The 15109-nt window shown below is 40.6% G+C and overlaps 1 protein-coding gene across 5 annotated transcripts in view; it reads right to left on the bottom strand.

Annotated features, from left to right (window-relative positions):
* Positions 1-3624: 3624 nt before the first annotated feature.
* LOC122556828 (rab11 family-interacting protein 2-like) overlaps positions 3625-15109 on the bottom strand; it is a 38416-nt gene continuing 26931 nt past the window's right edge. Inside the window, exons 4-5 of one of the 5 annotated variants that reach the window (XR_006313672.1) lie at positions 5786-6024; positions 5476-5566 (exon numbers count right to left, since the gene is read on the bottom strand). Coding sequence is in view for 3 of the 5 variants with exons in the window: in XM_043704053.1 (XP_043559988.1) it covers positions 5106-5566 (461 nt within the window). In the remaining 2 variants the exon portion in view is untranslated. Of the gene's footprint in view, positions 5567-5785; positions 6025-9142; positions 10014-15109 lie in introns of those variants that run through there. The other 4 variants (XR_006313673.1, XM_043704053.1, XM_043704055.1 and 1 more) reach the window with 4 other exon arrangements.

Here is a 15109-nt window from a genome sequence, read left to right as displayed (position 1 = left end):
CAAGTGAAACTTTCCCTGGCTGGCATCACACCTAGCACAAAGAAAGATGGCTGTGGATGTTGAAGGTCAATGATTTAATCCCCATGGCATCTCTGCAGGAGTTCCTCAGTGTATTGTCCTATACCCAACATCTTCAGCTGCTTCACCAATGACCTTCCTTCCATCATAAGGTCAGAAGTAGGGATATTCAGTAATGATTGACAATGTTAGACATTATTCATGATTCCTCAGATACTGAAAAGTCCATGTTCATATGCAGCAAGACCAAATAAAATTTGCACCACACAATTGCGAGGCAATGACTATCCCAAACAAGACAGAATCTAACCATGGCCCCTTGATGTTCAATGGCATTACCATCACTGAATCCAACACCATTAACTCCTGGAGGTTACCATTAATCAGAAACAGAACTGGACTGGCCAATTAAATATGCGGAGTTAAGGCACACAGTCACGATAGTCCTAGAACATTATAGAGCTTCTCTCTCATTAGAGAGAGATGACAGATGGTGAAAGGTAAAAGTCACCATACCTTAGGTGAGGAGCAAGGTTGAGAATGCAGGACTTTCATCATGGCCTCAATTGGTACACACACTGCTGGCATCACAAACCAGCCATTCAGCCACCTGAACTAACCAACCCCCATATGAGGGATACAAGAGCAGGTCAAATGCTAGGAATTATGTAGGACCTCCTGTCTCCACAGTGCCTGCCCCAACATCTACAAGCCAACAAGTCAGGACTGTATGAAATACTCTCCACTTGCTTGGATGAGTGCATCTTCAACAACATTCAAGAAATTTCACACCATCAATGACAAAGCAGCCTGCTTGTTTAATACCCCTTCCACTACCTTCAGCATTCACCTCCTTCATCATCATGCACTGTGGCAGCAGTAAGTAGCAATCTACAAGATGTATTGCAGTAACTCAACAAGGCTCTTTCAATAGCACTTTCCAAACCTTTAACCTGCACTAGGCAGACAAGGGCAGCAGATGGATGGGAACATACACCATAACCTGAGGTGGATCAACATCACTATTCCTTCACTGACACTGGGTCAAAATCTTGGAACACACTTCCTTAGAGAACTATAGATGCCCTTACACTACAAAAACCACCACTCATCACCAACTTCTCAAGGACAATTAGAAATAGACAGGAAATGCTGACCTAGCCAGCAAAGCCCACATTCCACACAGAAACAATGAAAATAATAAACTACATGTTTGCTCATCCAAGTTCTTTCTGCTATCTAGTTTAATGGTTCTGAATTATTGCTTTCACATTTTAGAGGAACTTATCCGTAATGTAAGAGGGAAACTTCACCTGGTGATCTAGAAATTAAGCTCAAATCAGCTGTGGCATTTATGGCATCCCTTGTTCATTATAATTCTAAGAATACGCTTCATTTAATTTTTGAGATGTTATTTGAATATTAATTGCAATCTTTACAAATGGTGCAAACCATCAAGCATTTAAAGTTTGGGATCTTGCTTTGGGTAACTAAGTGAAATGGCGCTGATTAAGTAACAGCCTCAGGTACATGTTAAATATTTTTATTACTCTGCATTTAATCTTCAGGGATGGCAGGAAGGTGGATTTGGTGGCTGTTTTCCAGTTTGTGCTTTCCCCAACACTGCAATACAACTTGGGTTCTGCATACAAGCTACTTAACATGAAAAAATCAGATCCATCATGTCAAGTTTCCTTTTGGTACAAAGATAAATATCAGTTAGTGAGTTGACAAAACAAGCCTTTCCCTGTGGCAATCTGGAGGACTATTGAACAATTAGACTATCTGTTTACTGCCAAAATAAGAAAAAAAAAACAAATCCCATGGGTAGATGCTGGCCTGTCACATCAGAACAAGATGCCAATAGTACAATCTCCAACAGCAGGAACTTCCAAGTGGTAGACCAGCAATGGAAAGGGCAGAAAAAAAGACATATCAGTAATGTATGGCTGATCGATGCTGTGTTTTGGAAAGTAAGTGCTTGCACTCTGACTACTTATGTACATCCCCCTTCAGGGTCAGATGACAATTTCAACACACATTCACAACAAAAAATGGTAAACTGTACTACTTATGAAAAGTATCTGCTTCATAGTGCCTATGTAGTTGTCTCTGATTTCACTTGTCTAACAATCAATGGGTGAGAGGGAATTTAAGTGGAATCTTTGTAGTCAAGCAAGTTTCTAAGTAGATATATGTGATGATAGAAGATTGAACTGAAGACACCTAAGTGAGACATATCTATAGCATTCCACTGACAGCTGTCGATCACGGACTAGCCAAACTGGCTCATCACAGGACCTGGAACAGTCGATCATCACTGGTGACTGCAATTCTTCACACTTGGCTGTAGATAACCTTGTAAGACTCTACCCTAGTACTTGTCATGAGCTTAGTTGGTTAAATTCAAACAAAAGAATGATTCTCATTGCTGTGTGCTGTTGAGTTCACAATTTTATCAGATTAAAACTAGAATGTCTATGCACTCTTGGCAAAACCAAAGCCTTTTGTTTGCCAATTGTTCCAAAGCTAACAGCTGCGTGGACCCTTTGAATCCTTGCTGTCTAACAGTGGGGTTAGCTTAGCCAGCCAATCCTTGTTGCTTTGAAAAAAACATGGAATAATAGGTGCCTTTTTACCTGTGGAAATCTCTGTGGATGAAAAAGTAGCCCACCTTCCTCCACTCTCATCCTGTGCTGTCATAGGGCCACCAACCCACCCTTGACTGGTCTTCAGCATCCCTAGGTAAAAGCAATGACTGCAGATGCTGGAAACCAGAGTCTAGATTAGTTTGGTGCTGGAAAAGCACAGCAGTTCAGGCACTGGCCTAGATTTCTACGCTCTTATCTTGTGAGTGTGACTTAAACACACCATCTTTTCATTCAATTGAAGAGTCCCACTAATTAAATGGAGTCTTGGCTCAGCACGTTTCCAGCCACTTTCCAGCAAAGGGAGAAATCGTTCACCATGGCTTGTATATTATACAAGAGAAAGGATGGATTTTGAACCCCTCTGTAAAGGAGTGTAGCGATTGTAATGAAATCAGCCAAGTGGATCTCAGAGAATGAGTTCTCTGAGTGGGGCTGTTAACTTGGTCCAATTCAGGGAGCTCTCACGAAACAGGAGTGTCAGAGGTTCTGTCAGTGGGGAGATTTGGAGAAACATGGGTCCATTGAGTTTCATAGTGAGCTATTGATCCGTCATGTTCATCGCCAACAGGCACTCAGATACCCTACAGCTACTCAGGTAATTCTGCCAGAAAACTATCATGTTCAATGGTTTTTATGCCTGCAGTGAGCATTCATGCTTTTTATTGAGGCTGATATTTCAAAAAATAAACAATTGATGGAAGAGTTATGGACCAGACCAAACTCCCTCAAACTTTATCGAAAAGATAGCCTAGACCCTAACTTTTACCTTATTTAAAGTAAAATGTAAGGTGCTGTGTTCCAGATATAATTTGATTGGTCCACTACTCAGCTTTAAGCAAAACACATTTTATTCTTACACCACAGTTAAAATACAAAACACAATAAACATAACTTTAATTCTATTGAAATGCTTAATTAAATATTATTTAATTACTATTCATCAACTGCTCCAATATAGTAGCATCCCATAAACATACCCTTGGCAAATTCAGCAAAACAGATTTTCCTCACTTCCTTTCTCCTGGATGGGAAGAGATTGTTCTGTTCAGTGTTACTGTCTAGCAGAGCAGGGAGAACTCAGGTGTTTTGCTGCAGCAGAGACATAGCTGTATCCATCAGCTTCAAATCCCAACTTTAGCTGAAAACAAAACTAACACCTTAGGTCTGCGTGAATATGACTCCATCCACTCATGCTGCTTTTGTCTAAATATTAACAAAAACACACACACACAGGGAGCTCAGAGATGTTTACCCTCTGTGCCTGAAGCAGAGGTTCTGCCACCACCTCTCCAAGAGAAATAGCAGAGAACAAATCCCTCTTAAAGGCACTGTACAATCATAATGGTGGAAGGTACTGCTGAAGGGGACTTGGTGAGTTGCTGCTGAACTGAAAATTGTAATCGTCAATGACCACTCCCATTTCTAACAATGTAAGCAGAGGTTTAAAAAACTGAAGGCATATGGGGCCTAGGACCCAGAACTAGGACTTCCTGCTAGGAGGATGATGTGGTATTATTCTTTGTACGACATACGATCCATCAGTGGAGAGGTTTCCCGCTATACCACTGAATTTTGTTCAGGGTGCTTCATGCCACACTTAGGCAGACATGATCTTAATTTAAAGGGTATCATTTTCACCTCACCATGGGGAGTGATGATGACACAAATGGAAACATCAGATGTGATGTGTTCATAACCATGCTAAGTGTTCCTAACCACGCTCAATTTGGAAAGTCTGGAGAATAGTGGTAGTTTTTCACATGGCACAGAAGCCTCCAATGTGTTTCTACTATGCACTGCCCAATTCTGAACTTTTTCTGAAGTGATCTTCCCTGAAGAGAACTCTAAGTGGGATGTCAACAGCACCACTTGAGTGCAGTTGCAGATCCTCAATTTCACAAAGCGTTGAGCATAAAATAGTTAATTTAAAAGTGATTGACACAAACTCCATTTATCAAAATGCATGGGGTGGTGGGATGTGGAAGAGTGCTTTTGCTGCTCTCCCACCATCCCCTCAATTGTGAAAATATACAAGCCCGTTTAGAGCTGGCTTGCTCTTAAAAGACCCAACAGCATGCAGCTTAGAACATTTGGCAGATGATTTTGTGAGTAAGCAAATAACATTTTTCACATTTTAAGGCAGCAGATGGTTCTGAGGATCCCCTTTAAGAAAAGCTAACAAATTCCAAACAAACTTTAATCAGATCCCAAACTGTGCCAACTTTGGATTGATTTCAGAGCTGTTCCAATGTGCTTTGCTATTCTATATTTGCACTGATCTCAATATTTGCTTCAATGAAGAAAAAGACAGACATAGTGCGCACCATCGCTTTATTGAACATATCTAAAGAAAGGTATGTTGAGGTGTTCTTTCGTAAAGATGCTGCAACTCCCAAGGGGGTGTGAACAGTGTGCCATGAGGACGTGTTAAAGTTATCACCTGCTTTTTGAATTAGCTTGATGAAAACAATGGGTGCAACAAGTTGTAGGCTTTACTTTCCATCCCTCAAATGAAACATCTTTACCTCCACCAGCGATTACAAAAGATGCTAACCTTGGGTTATCTTCAAAGTGGCGGGGTTTTGTCTTTTCCAGTGGAGAGCTGTAAGTGGCTGAGACATAGGAACTGTCAGCTTCAGTAGCACATTTAGGAAACATATTATGTTCAACATTGTTGGAATGTAGCTTTAACACAGATGCTTCCTCCAGCTTCAAAGTTGCGATTTTGTCTGACTGGCTTTGATCTGCAGAGTCTGTATGGACATCTACCTTTTTCAGATGTACCTTAGGTTGCTCATCCCCAGAGTGTTTATGGAAAACGAGAGAGAGAACCTCAGATCCAGTTTGCGTGCCTATCCCTGGTGCATTTAACATTTCAGCCCTGGAGTCCATTTGCGCTGTGCGGTGAAAACAAAAGACGTTTAAATAGAAAACCACAAATTTCAACTCAAGTCTAAGGGTTCTTACAGGTAGCATTTATAAATGTCTATATCTCCATCCCAAATATTACATAAAAGCTTCCGTAGGCTTGAAGTGAACCACATGATTTTCAAAATAACATAAGGCATCTCAACTTAGTACTTTCAATCAAGCTATTCAAATATATTCTGCCATACCTCCAGGACGATGGAGACATGAACCGGAACCTTCTGGGCCAGAGGTAGTCAGGATGATAGATAGGGCAGGTGTGGCAGCCCTATTTACAACCAGAACATAGAGTTGCAGACAGGACTGTCAGAACTTGTGGAAGATAGAGGACATAGCAGTAGAAAATTCTGCAAATTATTAGGCAAACAGAATTTGAGGAACTGATGCATCATCGAAAGGGAATGAAGGAAGCAATTCAGTTTCTGGGCTGCAAAACCAAAAAAAGGCGTTAATAAACTGAAGACAAACAGCCGTTGGAGAACAAAGAAAGCAGGAAAGAATTTACACAAGTAGCTAGGAGGGCTAAAAGTGCTAGGAACTCCCCTTAGCAACAGAATTAAGGTAAGGCCCAAGGCATTTTAGGGAGCAAGTAGTTAGCTAGGAAAACTGTAGGTCCACTCAAGGACAAGCAACTGAATTTACATGTAGAGCTGCAAGTGGGTGAGATCTTAAATGAGTATTATGCATTGGTATTCACAAAGGAGGAGGACATGGTGGACGGTGAGTCTGGAGGAGGATGTGTCCTTATTTTAGGGCATGCTGATATATAAAAAGGGAGGTAGTGTTGAGTGTTTTGAAAAGCATTAAGGTACACAAGTCCCCAGAACCTAATGGGATGCATTCCAGAGAAGTGAGGGAAAGGAAGAAGAAAATTGCTGGGGTCTTGTACAAAATCTTCGTATACAGGTCCATAGTTTTCTGAAAGTGGCAACGCAAGTGGATATAGTGGTGAAGGCGGCATATGGCAAGTTTACCATCATCTCTCAGGACAGAGTATAAAAATTGGTAAGTCATGATGCAGCTGCATAGAACTTTACTCGGGCCACATTTGCAATATCGTATACAGTTCTGATCACCACACTACCAGAAGAATAAAGGTTTTGGAGAGGGTACAGAAAGATTTGCCCTTCTTGGAAGGTATGAGCAATGAGGAGAGATTGGACAAATTGATTTGTTTTCACTTGAATGTTGTTGCCTGAGATGTTTACAAAACTATGAGAGGTGTGGATAGTCAGGGTCTTCTTCCCCAAGTTAGAAATATCAATTAAAGGATTTTTTTCTAATTTACACAAAGGGTAGTAAGTGCCTGGAATGTGCTGTCTGAGGTGGTGTTGGAAGCAGATACAACAGCAGAATTTGAGGCATCTTGACAGGCAGCAAATAGAGGGATGCAAACAACATAGAGACAAAACGTTTATAGTTTAGAAAAGCGTCATGTCAGCACAAAGGGCCAAAGGGTCTATATCTGTGCTGTACTGTTCTTTGAAATGCAGCCCATAACAGAAAGTGCACTGACTGCCACCTTGCATGTGCCTGATATGGCACAAACAAGACACACAAATAGGAAGAATATTCAGAAGCAGCTCAGCACCAACTATAGAATAACAAGTTATTTTGAAGCACTGTCAGTTTAAACTATAGATAAATAGAAAATAAATGAAGAAATTCCTAAAGTAAAGCCACATTAAAGAAATTGAAGAACTATACAAGTCAGAAAAAAATCTTTTGGAAAAAATCAATGATTCTGAAACCAAACACTGGAGTGTCAAACTGGGAGTAAACTGACACACCACAGTTTAATCTTGATGCAGGAGCTGATGTTTCAGTATTGCAATGTAAACATAAATGGCATAAATAAATAAAATTACAACCATCATCCATGAAATTGCAAGGGCCTGAAGGAAAATTATTAATAGGAACAGGCCAACTCATGTCAAAGCTCAGGGTAGAAGTGAATAGAAGCCTTGGAATGCCTCTCTCAATCAGAATACTGAATGTTCTCTACTAAACAAAGGCAAGCTTAAAACTGTAATGAATCTGTAAGGTAGATGGGATTTCAGAAACAAGGTAAGCAAATTAATTCCAAAATTATTCAAGTTTTGGAAGACTGAAGTCACAGTATCACTGTCTCACAGGATGATGCTATACCAATCTACTTATATACTGACAGCAGTGGTCTTGGACAAAATTTAAAATATACAGAGTATACTATGACAGGGAGTGGTTTCACTGGCTATGTTAACAAGACAGTGTGCAGGTATGTTGATCGTTCCAAATCCAAATAGTTTTTGATCAGAATCTGTGTGGAGTTAACTATTCAACAAAACAGTGAAATGCAAGATTGATCCAATTGCGTCAGGTGCTGGAAAGGTCCAGCAAAACTCGTCAAGTGTTCATCAAATTGGATCTAGAAGTGGAATTTTGGTAATTACCTCTGGACTAAGACTCTACAAAACTTAATTATTAATTTAATAAATGCAGTTATTATTTATTTTGGCCATTATTGTTCCAACAAATTACCTTTTGCAACTGCTCTCATGCCAGAAACATTTCAGAAAAAAAATTGTCAAACACATTGGAAGGCAATGGCAGTGTAATATGCCACACAGACCCACAAAAGAGGAACATTATCCAAAAGTAAAAGACTTGTATTGTTCAGTGTTAAACCTGCATTCCAAGTGCAAGCTTGCAAAACCAAAGGTAAACTTTCTTGGGCAGATTACCCAAAAGACCAGAATCACAGCTAACCCACACACAAAAAAAGACAAAGCAGTAAGAGAATAATGGAAACGTCATAGGATTTCAAAGATTCATGGGATGGTAAATCAAGTGAACAGGTTGCTAACAAATTTGGCAGAAATTTAAAAGCCTTTGAGACAGCTTTTATGCCAGACTCAACAACAGTGCTAGAATGTCAAGCAAGAAAAGGCATTTCACAACATCAAACAACTCCTGATCTCTTAAGGAATCTTGGCACATGATCCATATTTACCAACTACTGATGCATCTTCAACCAGATTGGTGACCGTACTGTAAAGTGGAGAAAGTTGTAAAGTTTAGACCAGTTTACAATGTCTCTAGATCACAGACACAAAATGGTATCATGTCATACAGACAGAATGTCAACTCATGGAGCATTTCAGGGAACATCTCTGGGACACATGCACCCAACAACTCCACCACTCTTGGGCTGACCACTTCAACTCCACAAAGGATGGACAAGTCCTGGGCCTTCTGCACTGCCAAACCCAAGCCAGCTGATAATTGGAGGAAGAACGCCTCATCTTCCACATTAGGAACCTTCAATGTCAACTTCACGAATTTCCAAATTTCCCCACTCCATCAGAGGTCCAACCCTTCAATTTGGCACTACCCTCTTAACCTGTCCATTTTCCTTCCCAACTATCTGCTCCATCCTCCCCACTGACCTGTCAATCAACCTCCACCTATCGCCTTCCCAGCTACCTTCCCTCCAGCCCCACATCCACCCCCCCCTATTATCTCTCAGCCCCTTTCCCAAGACCGCCACACTCCTGATAAAGGGCATAAGCCCAAAACGTCGACTTTCCTGCTCCTCGGATGCTGCCTGACCTGTTGTGCTTTTCCAGTGCCACACTTTGACTCTGATTCGTTAGCATCTGCAGTCCTCACTTTCCCCTCATGTCAAAATTAAGAAAGTAGTAATGTGGGTGTACGAAAACTTCAGAATGTTTGATGGGCTTACATTCAAAATGAAACTATAAAACATTGGGCATGCTTCTGAACACAAGAAATTGCCAAGATGCCAACCAGAAATGAGCAGTCCGGATTAAGGAACATGTGGAACTCAACTAGAGAATACATACTGGGGAAGCATCACACAACAGCATTCTTGGGGATATCAATGAGTGGAACAGAACAAGAGGATTTAAATTTCACCCAAGAGGCTAATGCCACACATCAGAAGTTACTAAACATTCACCAGCTACTGAAAGAATCTGCAATACGTACGAGAAGCCTGAGAACAGGATGAAAAATGTAACAAAATGTGGAAATACTGTCTGGAAGGATGACCAGACAACATACCTAATAAGCCAATACCACAACAGTACCTAACTATCACTGATGACTTGCTAGTTTTCATCAGATTAGATTGGTAGTATCAAGAGCTCATCAACTTGTGAATCTTTAAATAATTCATCAAGGACATTTGGGAATTGCAAAGCGTCATGTGAGGGTGCAACAATCAAAATGGTAACTTGCACTCTAAGGGAAATTACTACTAATTGTACTCCATGAACTGTAAACAGCCAAAAGAACGGAGAACCACTATTACCTTCATCTTTTCCATCTAGTCCACAGAAATGCCTCACATTATCAAGAATGATCAAAACAGGAGAGAAGCAGACTGAAGTGGAGCAAAGGGGGCAACCAAGCCTGAAAGGTCAACAGGTAAAGGGCACAAATATTACTAAAGCTTCAGCTTGGGAAGGAAAATGGGAAAGAGATCAAACAAGAGAAGAAAGTATTAGAACAAACACATCACAGTCAGGATCACATATGGCTGGAACAGAGCATGGGATTAAGAGAATCTGCAATGAATCATCATTGAACAGGAACATCAATAGAAACTATTTCTTGACACGCAAGAAAAAAATCCATCTCTATAACCACCCAGGAGAGGAACACTCGCTGACAAAAGGAAAATGCAGAACATACTCAACCTCAGGATAAGATTAGAACAAGATTGGTCAAAACATCAGAGAATGATCCTGAAAGATCTGAAATTTTGGGGGAGAGATTTTAGAATCTAAATACAACAGGTAGTTCTGAGGAAGGGTTACCAGACCCAAAACGTTAACTCTGGTTTCTCTTCACAGTTGCTGCCAGACCTGGTGAGCTTTTCCAGCAATTTCTATTTTTGTTTCTGACAGAGTATCCACAGTTCTTTTGGTATTTAGAATAGGGAATGGAGATCTGAAAAAACTAAATTGCTGGAGAAACTCAGCAGGCTTGGTAGCATCTGTGGGGACAAAACAGAATTAATGTTTTGAATCTGGTGACTCATCAGAACTGTTATGAAAAGTCACTGGACTCAAAACGTTAGCTCTGATTTCTCCTCACAGATGCTGCCTGACCTGCTGAGTTTCACCAGCAATTTCCGATTTTGTTTCAGAAGCTCTAAGCTAGTGCAAACAATATGTATAAATATTAAGCTGGAAATAAAAAAAGTCTTGCAGCAGGTTCCCAGCCTTCAACATAATTTCTCTGGGAGAGTAAAGAGAATTCTGGATGTAGGTTTGCTCGCTGAGCTGGAAGGTTCATTTCCAGACGTTTCATCACCCTACGAGGTAACATTTTCAGTGGGCCTCAGGCAAAGCACTGCTGAAAATTCCTGCTTTCTATTTATATGTTTGGGTTTCTTTGGGTTGGTGATATTATTTCCTGTGTTGAAGTCACTTCCTGTTTCTTTTCTTAGGGGGTGGTAGATGGGGTCTAACTTGATGTGTTTGTTGATAGAGTTCCGGTTAGAATGCCATGCTTCTGGGAATTCTCGTGCATGTCTATGTTTGGCTTGTCCCAGGATAGATGTATTGTCCCAGTCGAAGTGATGTCCTTCCTCATCCGTATGTGAGGATACTAGTGAGAGAGGGTCATGTCTTTTTGTGGCTAGTTGGTGTTCATGGATCCTGGTGGCTAGTTTTCTGCCTGTTTGTCCAATGTAGTGTTTGTTACAGTTCTTGCACGGTATTTTTTAAATGACATCCGTTTTGTTGTTGTCTGTATGGGGTCTTTCAAGTTCATTAGCTGCTGTTTTAGGGTGTTGGTGGGTTTGTGGGCTACCATGATGCCAAGGGATCTGAGTAGTCTGGTAGTCATTTCCAAGATGTCTTTGATGTAGGGGAGAGTGGCTAGGGTTTCTGGACATGTTTTGTCTGCTTGTTTGGGTTTGTTGCTGAGAAATCAGCAAATTGTATTTATTGGGTACACATTCTTTTTGAAGACATGGTATTGGTGATTTTCCTCTGCTCTGCATAGTTCCTCTGTGCTGCAGTGCATGGTGGTTCATTGAAATAATGTTCTGATGCAGCTTCGTTTGCGGGTGTTGGGGTGATTACTTCTGTAGTTCAATATTTGGTCCGTATGTGTTGTTTGCCTGAAGACGCTGATTTGAAGTTCCCCATTGGCTCTTCGCTCTACTATGACATCTGGGAATGGCAGTTTGTTGTGGTTTTCCTCCTCTTTAGTGAATTTTATGCCAGCAAGGGAATTATTGATGATCTTGAAGGTTTCCTCTAATTTGTTTCATTTAGTGATGACAAAGGTGTCATCCACGTAGCGAACCCAAAGTTTGGGTTGGATGGTTGGCAGAGCTGTTTGTTTAAGTCTCTGCATTACTGCCTCTGCTAAGAACTCTGATATCGGAGTGTTCCGTTGGTTTGTCTGTAGGTGAAGTGTGTGGTAAGGCATAGAACGCTAGCTTGATGATACTGTCCTTGTTGATGAAGTTAGTGGTGTTAGGTGTATGTCTCTTTGGATCTTCTAATAGTGTAGTCAGTGTTTCCCTGGCCAGGTTAATGTTGATTGATATAAACAGGGCTGTTACATCAAAGGAGATCATTATTTCATCCTTTTCTATTCGAGTGTCTTTGATGGTCTTCAGGAATTCTTGGGTGGAGTGGATGGAGTGGCATGAGTCTTCTACTAAGTGTTTTAGTCTTTGGTGTAGCTCCTTGGCAAATCTGTAAGTTGGTGTTCCAGGTAGTGAGACTATGGGTCTGGGGGGGGGGGGTTCCTGGTTTGTGAATATTGGGTAATCCATAGAAGCGTGGTGTGTTGGATCCATCTGCTTCTATTTTTTGGAAGTCGGTCTTATTTATTCCTCCAGATTTCTGAAGTTTGTTGAGTAGGGCTGTGATTTGGTTCTCAAACCTCGCTAAGTGTAAACAGAGCTAAAACCCAAACACACACTGTCATCACCCTGCCTCCACCAACAGTAATTGGCTTGCTGAAAGACGACAGAGGGTGGTGGTTGGAATAGTGTAACGTACATGGAATAGTGTAGGCTAGATGGCTTCAGATTGGTATGACTGTTCGGCGCAACATCGAGGGCCGAAGGGCGTGTACTGCGCTGTAATGTTCAATGTTCTAGAACACTTTTTACATTAAAAAATGTTATGGTGATTGTCCTCATTTCATCATACCTGATGTCTAAATAAAGATAGCTAAAAAGCTGAGTTGAATGTGCTCCTATTTCCCTGGAATAAACTAATTTTCTGAGGTTCAAAATAGATTGCAGTTTGCTTGATTAAATCAGGAACCTTTGTTGGACATATTCTAGAAAAATGTTGTGGTCCCCAAGGTTCAACTTTTGCCCATTTGCTGCTGAATTGGCTTTGCATGTGTTTGAGTACCAAATATTCAAGGAGCCCATTTTGCGTCAGATAATAGGGATCATTAAGAGAGGTAGGTTGTGGACAGGTGTTAAAAAGGCCAGTATTCATTAAAGGGCTACTGCAATTAAGATGAAGGTAAAAAGTATTTTAGCATTTGCAATGTTCTTAAGTATTTCAATCTTGGCTTTCACCCTTTACTAACTTATCACTGGTCCAAAGTGCCCTCCACAAAAATTGAGTGCAAATTTGCCTGAAAAGAGATGCCATCTTCAGCACTGTGTTATGTAATAATCAGAGGAATAGGAACAATAGAGGAACAGTAAGGAGGCTGCCAAAATAAGATGCCCTGCAAGATGATTTACCATGACATGCAAACAGAAGCTGTGGTATACTTTTTGTTGGCCTGTGACAAACTTCAATGCTGATCATACAGATCCAACCCAAAGTTTTGAAGGAAACAGATTGAGAATATTGCTGGTACCCCAAGTATAATCTTCCAACACTCTCTTGATTCAGGAACCATTCACTTTCATTGAAAACTGCATGACACTCTGCTTTTTAAGGGGGTTGGGGGGGGGGGGGTGCAGGGGGAGGAAGAGAACAAGGGAATTAAAGAAAACTTAATTTAACACCTGCTATTAGGAAATCACTGGAGTCTATAATTAAAGGTGGCCAATTGCATTCAAATGTTTCAACTGATCAGAGAATCAGCATCATTTTATACACAGTTGGTCATGATTGACGAAACTGGGCGACGTTTTTTGAACAGATGTCTAAAACGGTGTTGAAATATCTATGCATGTTATTTATACGAGTTCTACAAGGCATTCAAAATGTGGTGCCTGGCGTCCCCCAGGTGCTTAGTGGTCAGATGCAAAATGCAAGCCAAGACCATATAGTATAAAAAGCGAGCAGGATGGAACCCTCATTCCAAATATTCATGTGATGTTACACAACCAAACTGGTTTCTATGTGCACAGCATACGCAAGTAACAATGTAGTTTAAATGATCCACTTTCCTATTGATTTGTTTTGATAAACATTTTTAATTTCTGCGTTGCGTTTTCAAAAGAAATGTTTCAAATAAACGGTTTGTCTAATTTTCTTCATAATATAAAGATGTCTATACTTTTGTGTCTGTCATGAATTACTTACTATATTCAATTACAAAGACAAACATTAGATGTAACACTGCAGCAAAAAACAAAATATATATTGCTTCATTGATTTCTGCTGCACTGATTTGCAACGGTAAGTGAAATTGGGTATGACAACTTTTAAATGGTTCACAGATTTTTGCCTTGTCTAAAAGGCCACAGATGAAAATGTTTGAGTAACCATAACTGGCTATTTGTAATCATGGGATTGTAAACAAATTATTGATTTGATTAGAAAATTAGTTGAGCAGATTAGGGATTATAATGCAGGTATTCTAAATTGCAGAATGTGACTAGTCATTTCCCAGAAAGACTTGGAGCAGAGGCTCAACTAATGACCATATTTATTAGGGAGTTGGATGGTGGGATAGAACGTCACAGCAAAATCTGGCAATGACAACAATAAATTGTTTTGTAACCAGTGCAGATGGAAACAAAGTTGCAGAGACATTTCTAGATTAACTCAATTGATAAATTTAACAAAAATTAATTTGCCACAGTTTTGTTCAATATAGGAAAATTTAAGGCAATTGACTTCAAAAAAATGTTACAAAATATTTTTGGTGCAGGATGGAGGGATTCCGGTATTTGGATAACTGGGGTTCTTTCTGGGGAAGGTGGGACCTCTATAAACAGGATGGTCTGCACCTGAACCTGAGGGGCACCAGTATCCTTGGTGGGAGGTTTGCTAGTGCTCGTGGGGGAGGTTTAAACTAACTCTGCAGGGGCATGGCAACCCAGACTGTAGCTTTAGGGTGCAGAACCTGGAGTGTAGGGAGGTTAGGAACATGGCATCAATCTCAAAGGAGGGTGCCTGTAAACAGGAAACTGGTTTGAAGTGTGTATACTTCAATGCAAGAAGTATACGAAATAAGGTAGGTGAACTTGCAGCGTGGGTTGGTACCTGGGACTTCAATGTTGTGGCTATTACGGAGACATGGCTAGAACAGGGACAGGATTGGCTGTGGCAGGTTCCAGG

This window comes from Chiloscyllium plagiosum, chromosome 14 (genome assembly GCF_004010195.1).
Source record: "Chiloscyllium plagiosum isolate BGI_BamShark_2017 chromosome 14, ASM401019v2, whole genome shotgun sequence".
Classification (NCBI taxonomy): Eukaryota; Metazoa; Chordata; class Chondrichthyes; order Orectolobiformes; family Hemiscylliidae; genus Chiloscyllium; species Chiloscyllium plagiosum.
This window is presented reverse-complemented; position numbering and strand designations above follow the sequence as displayed.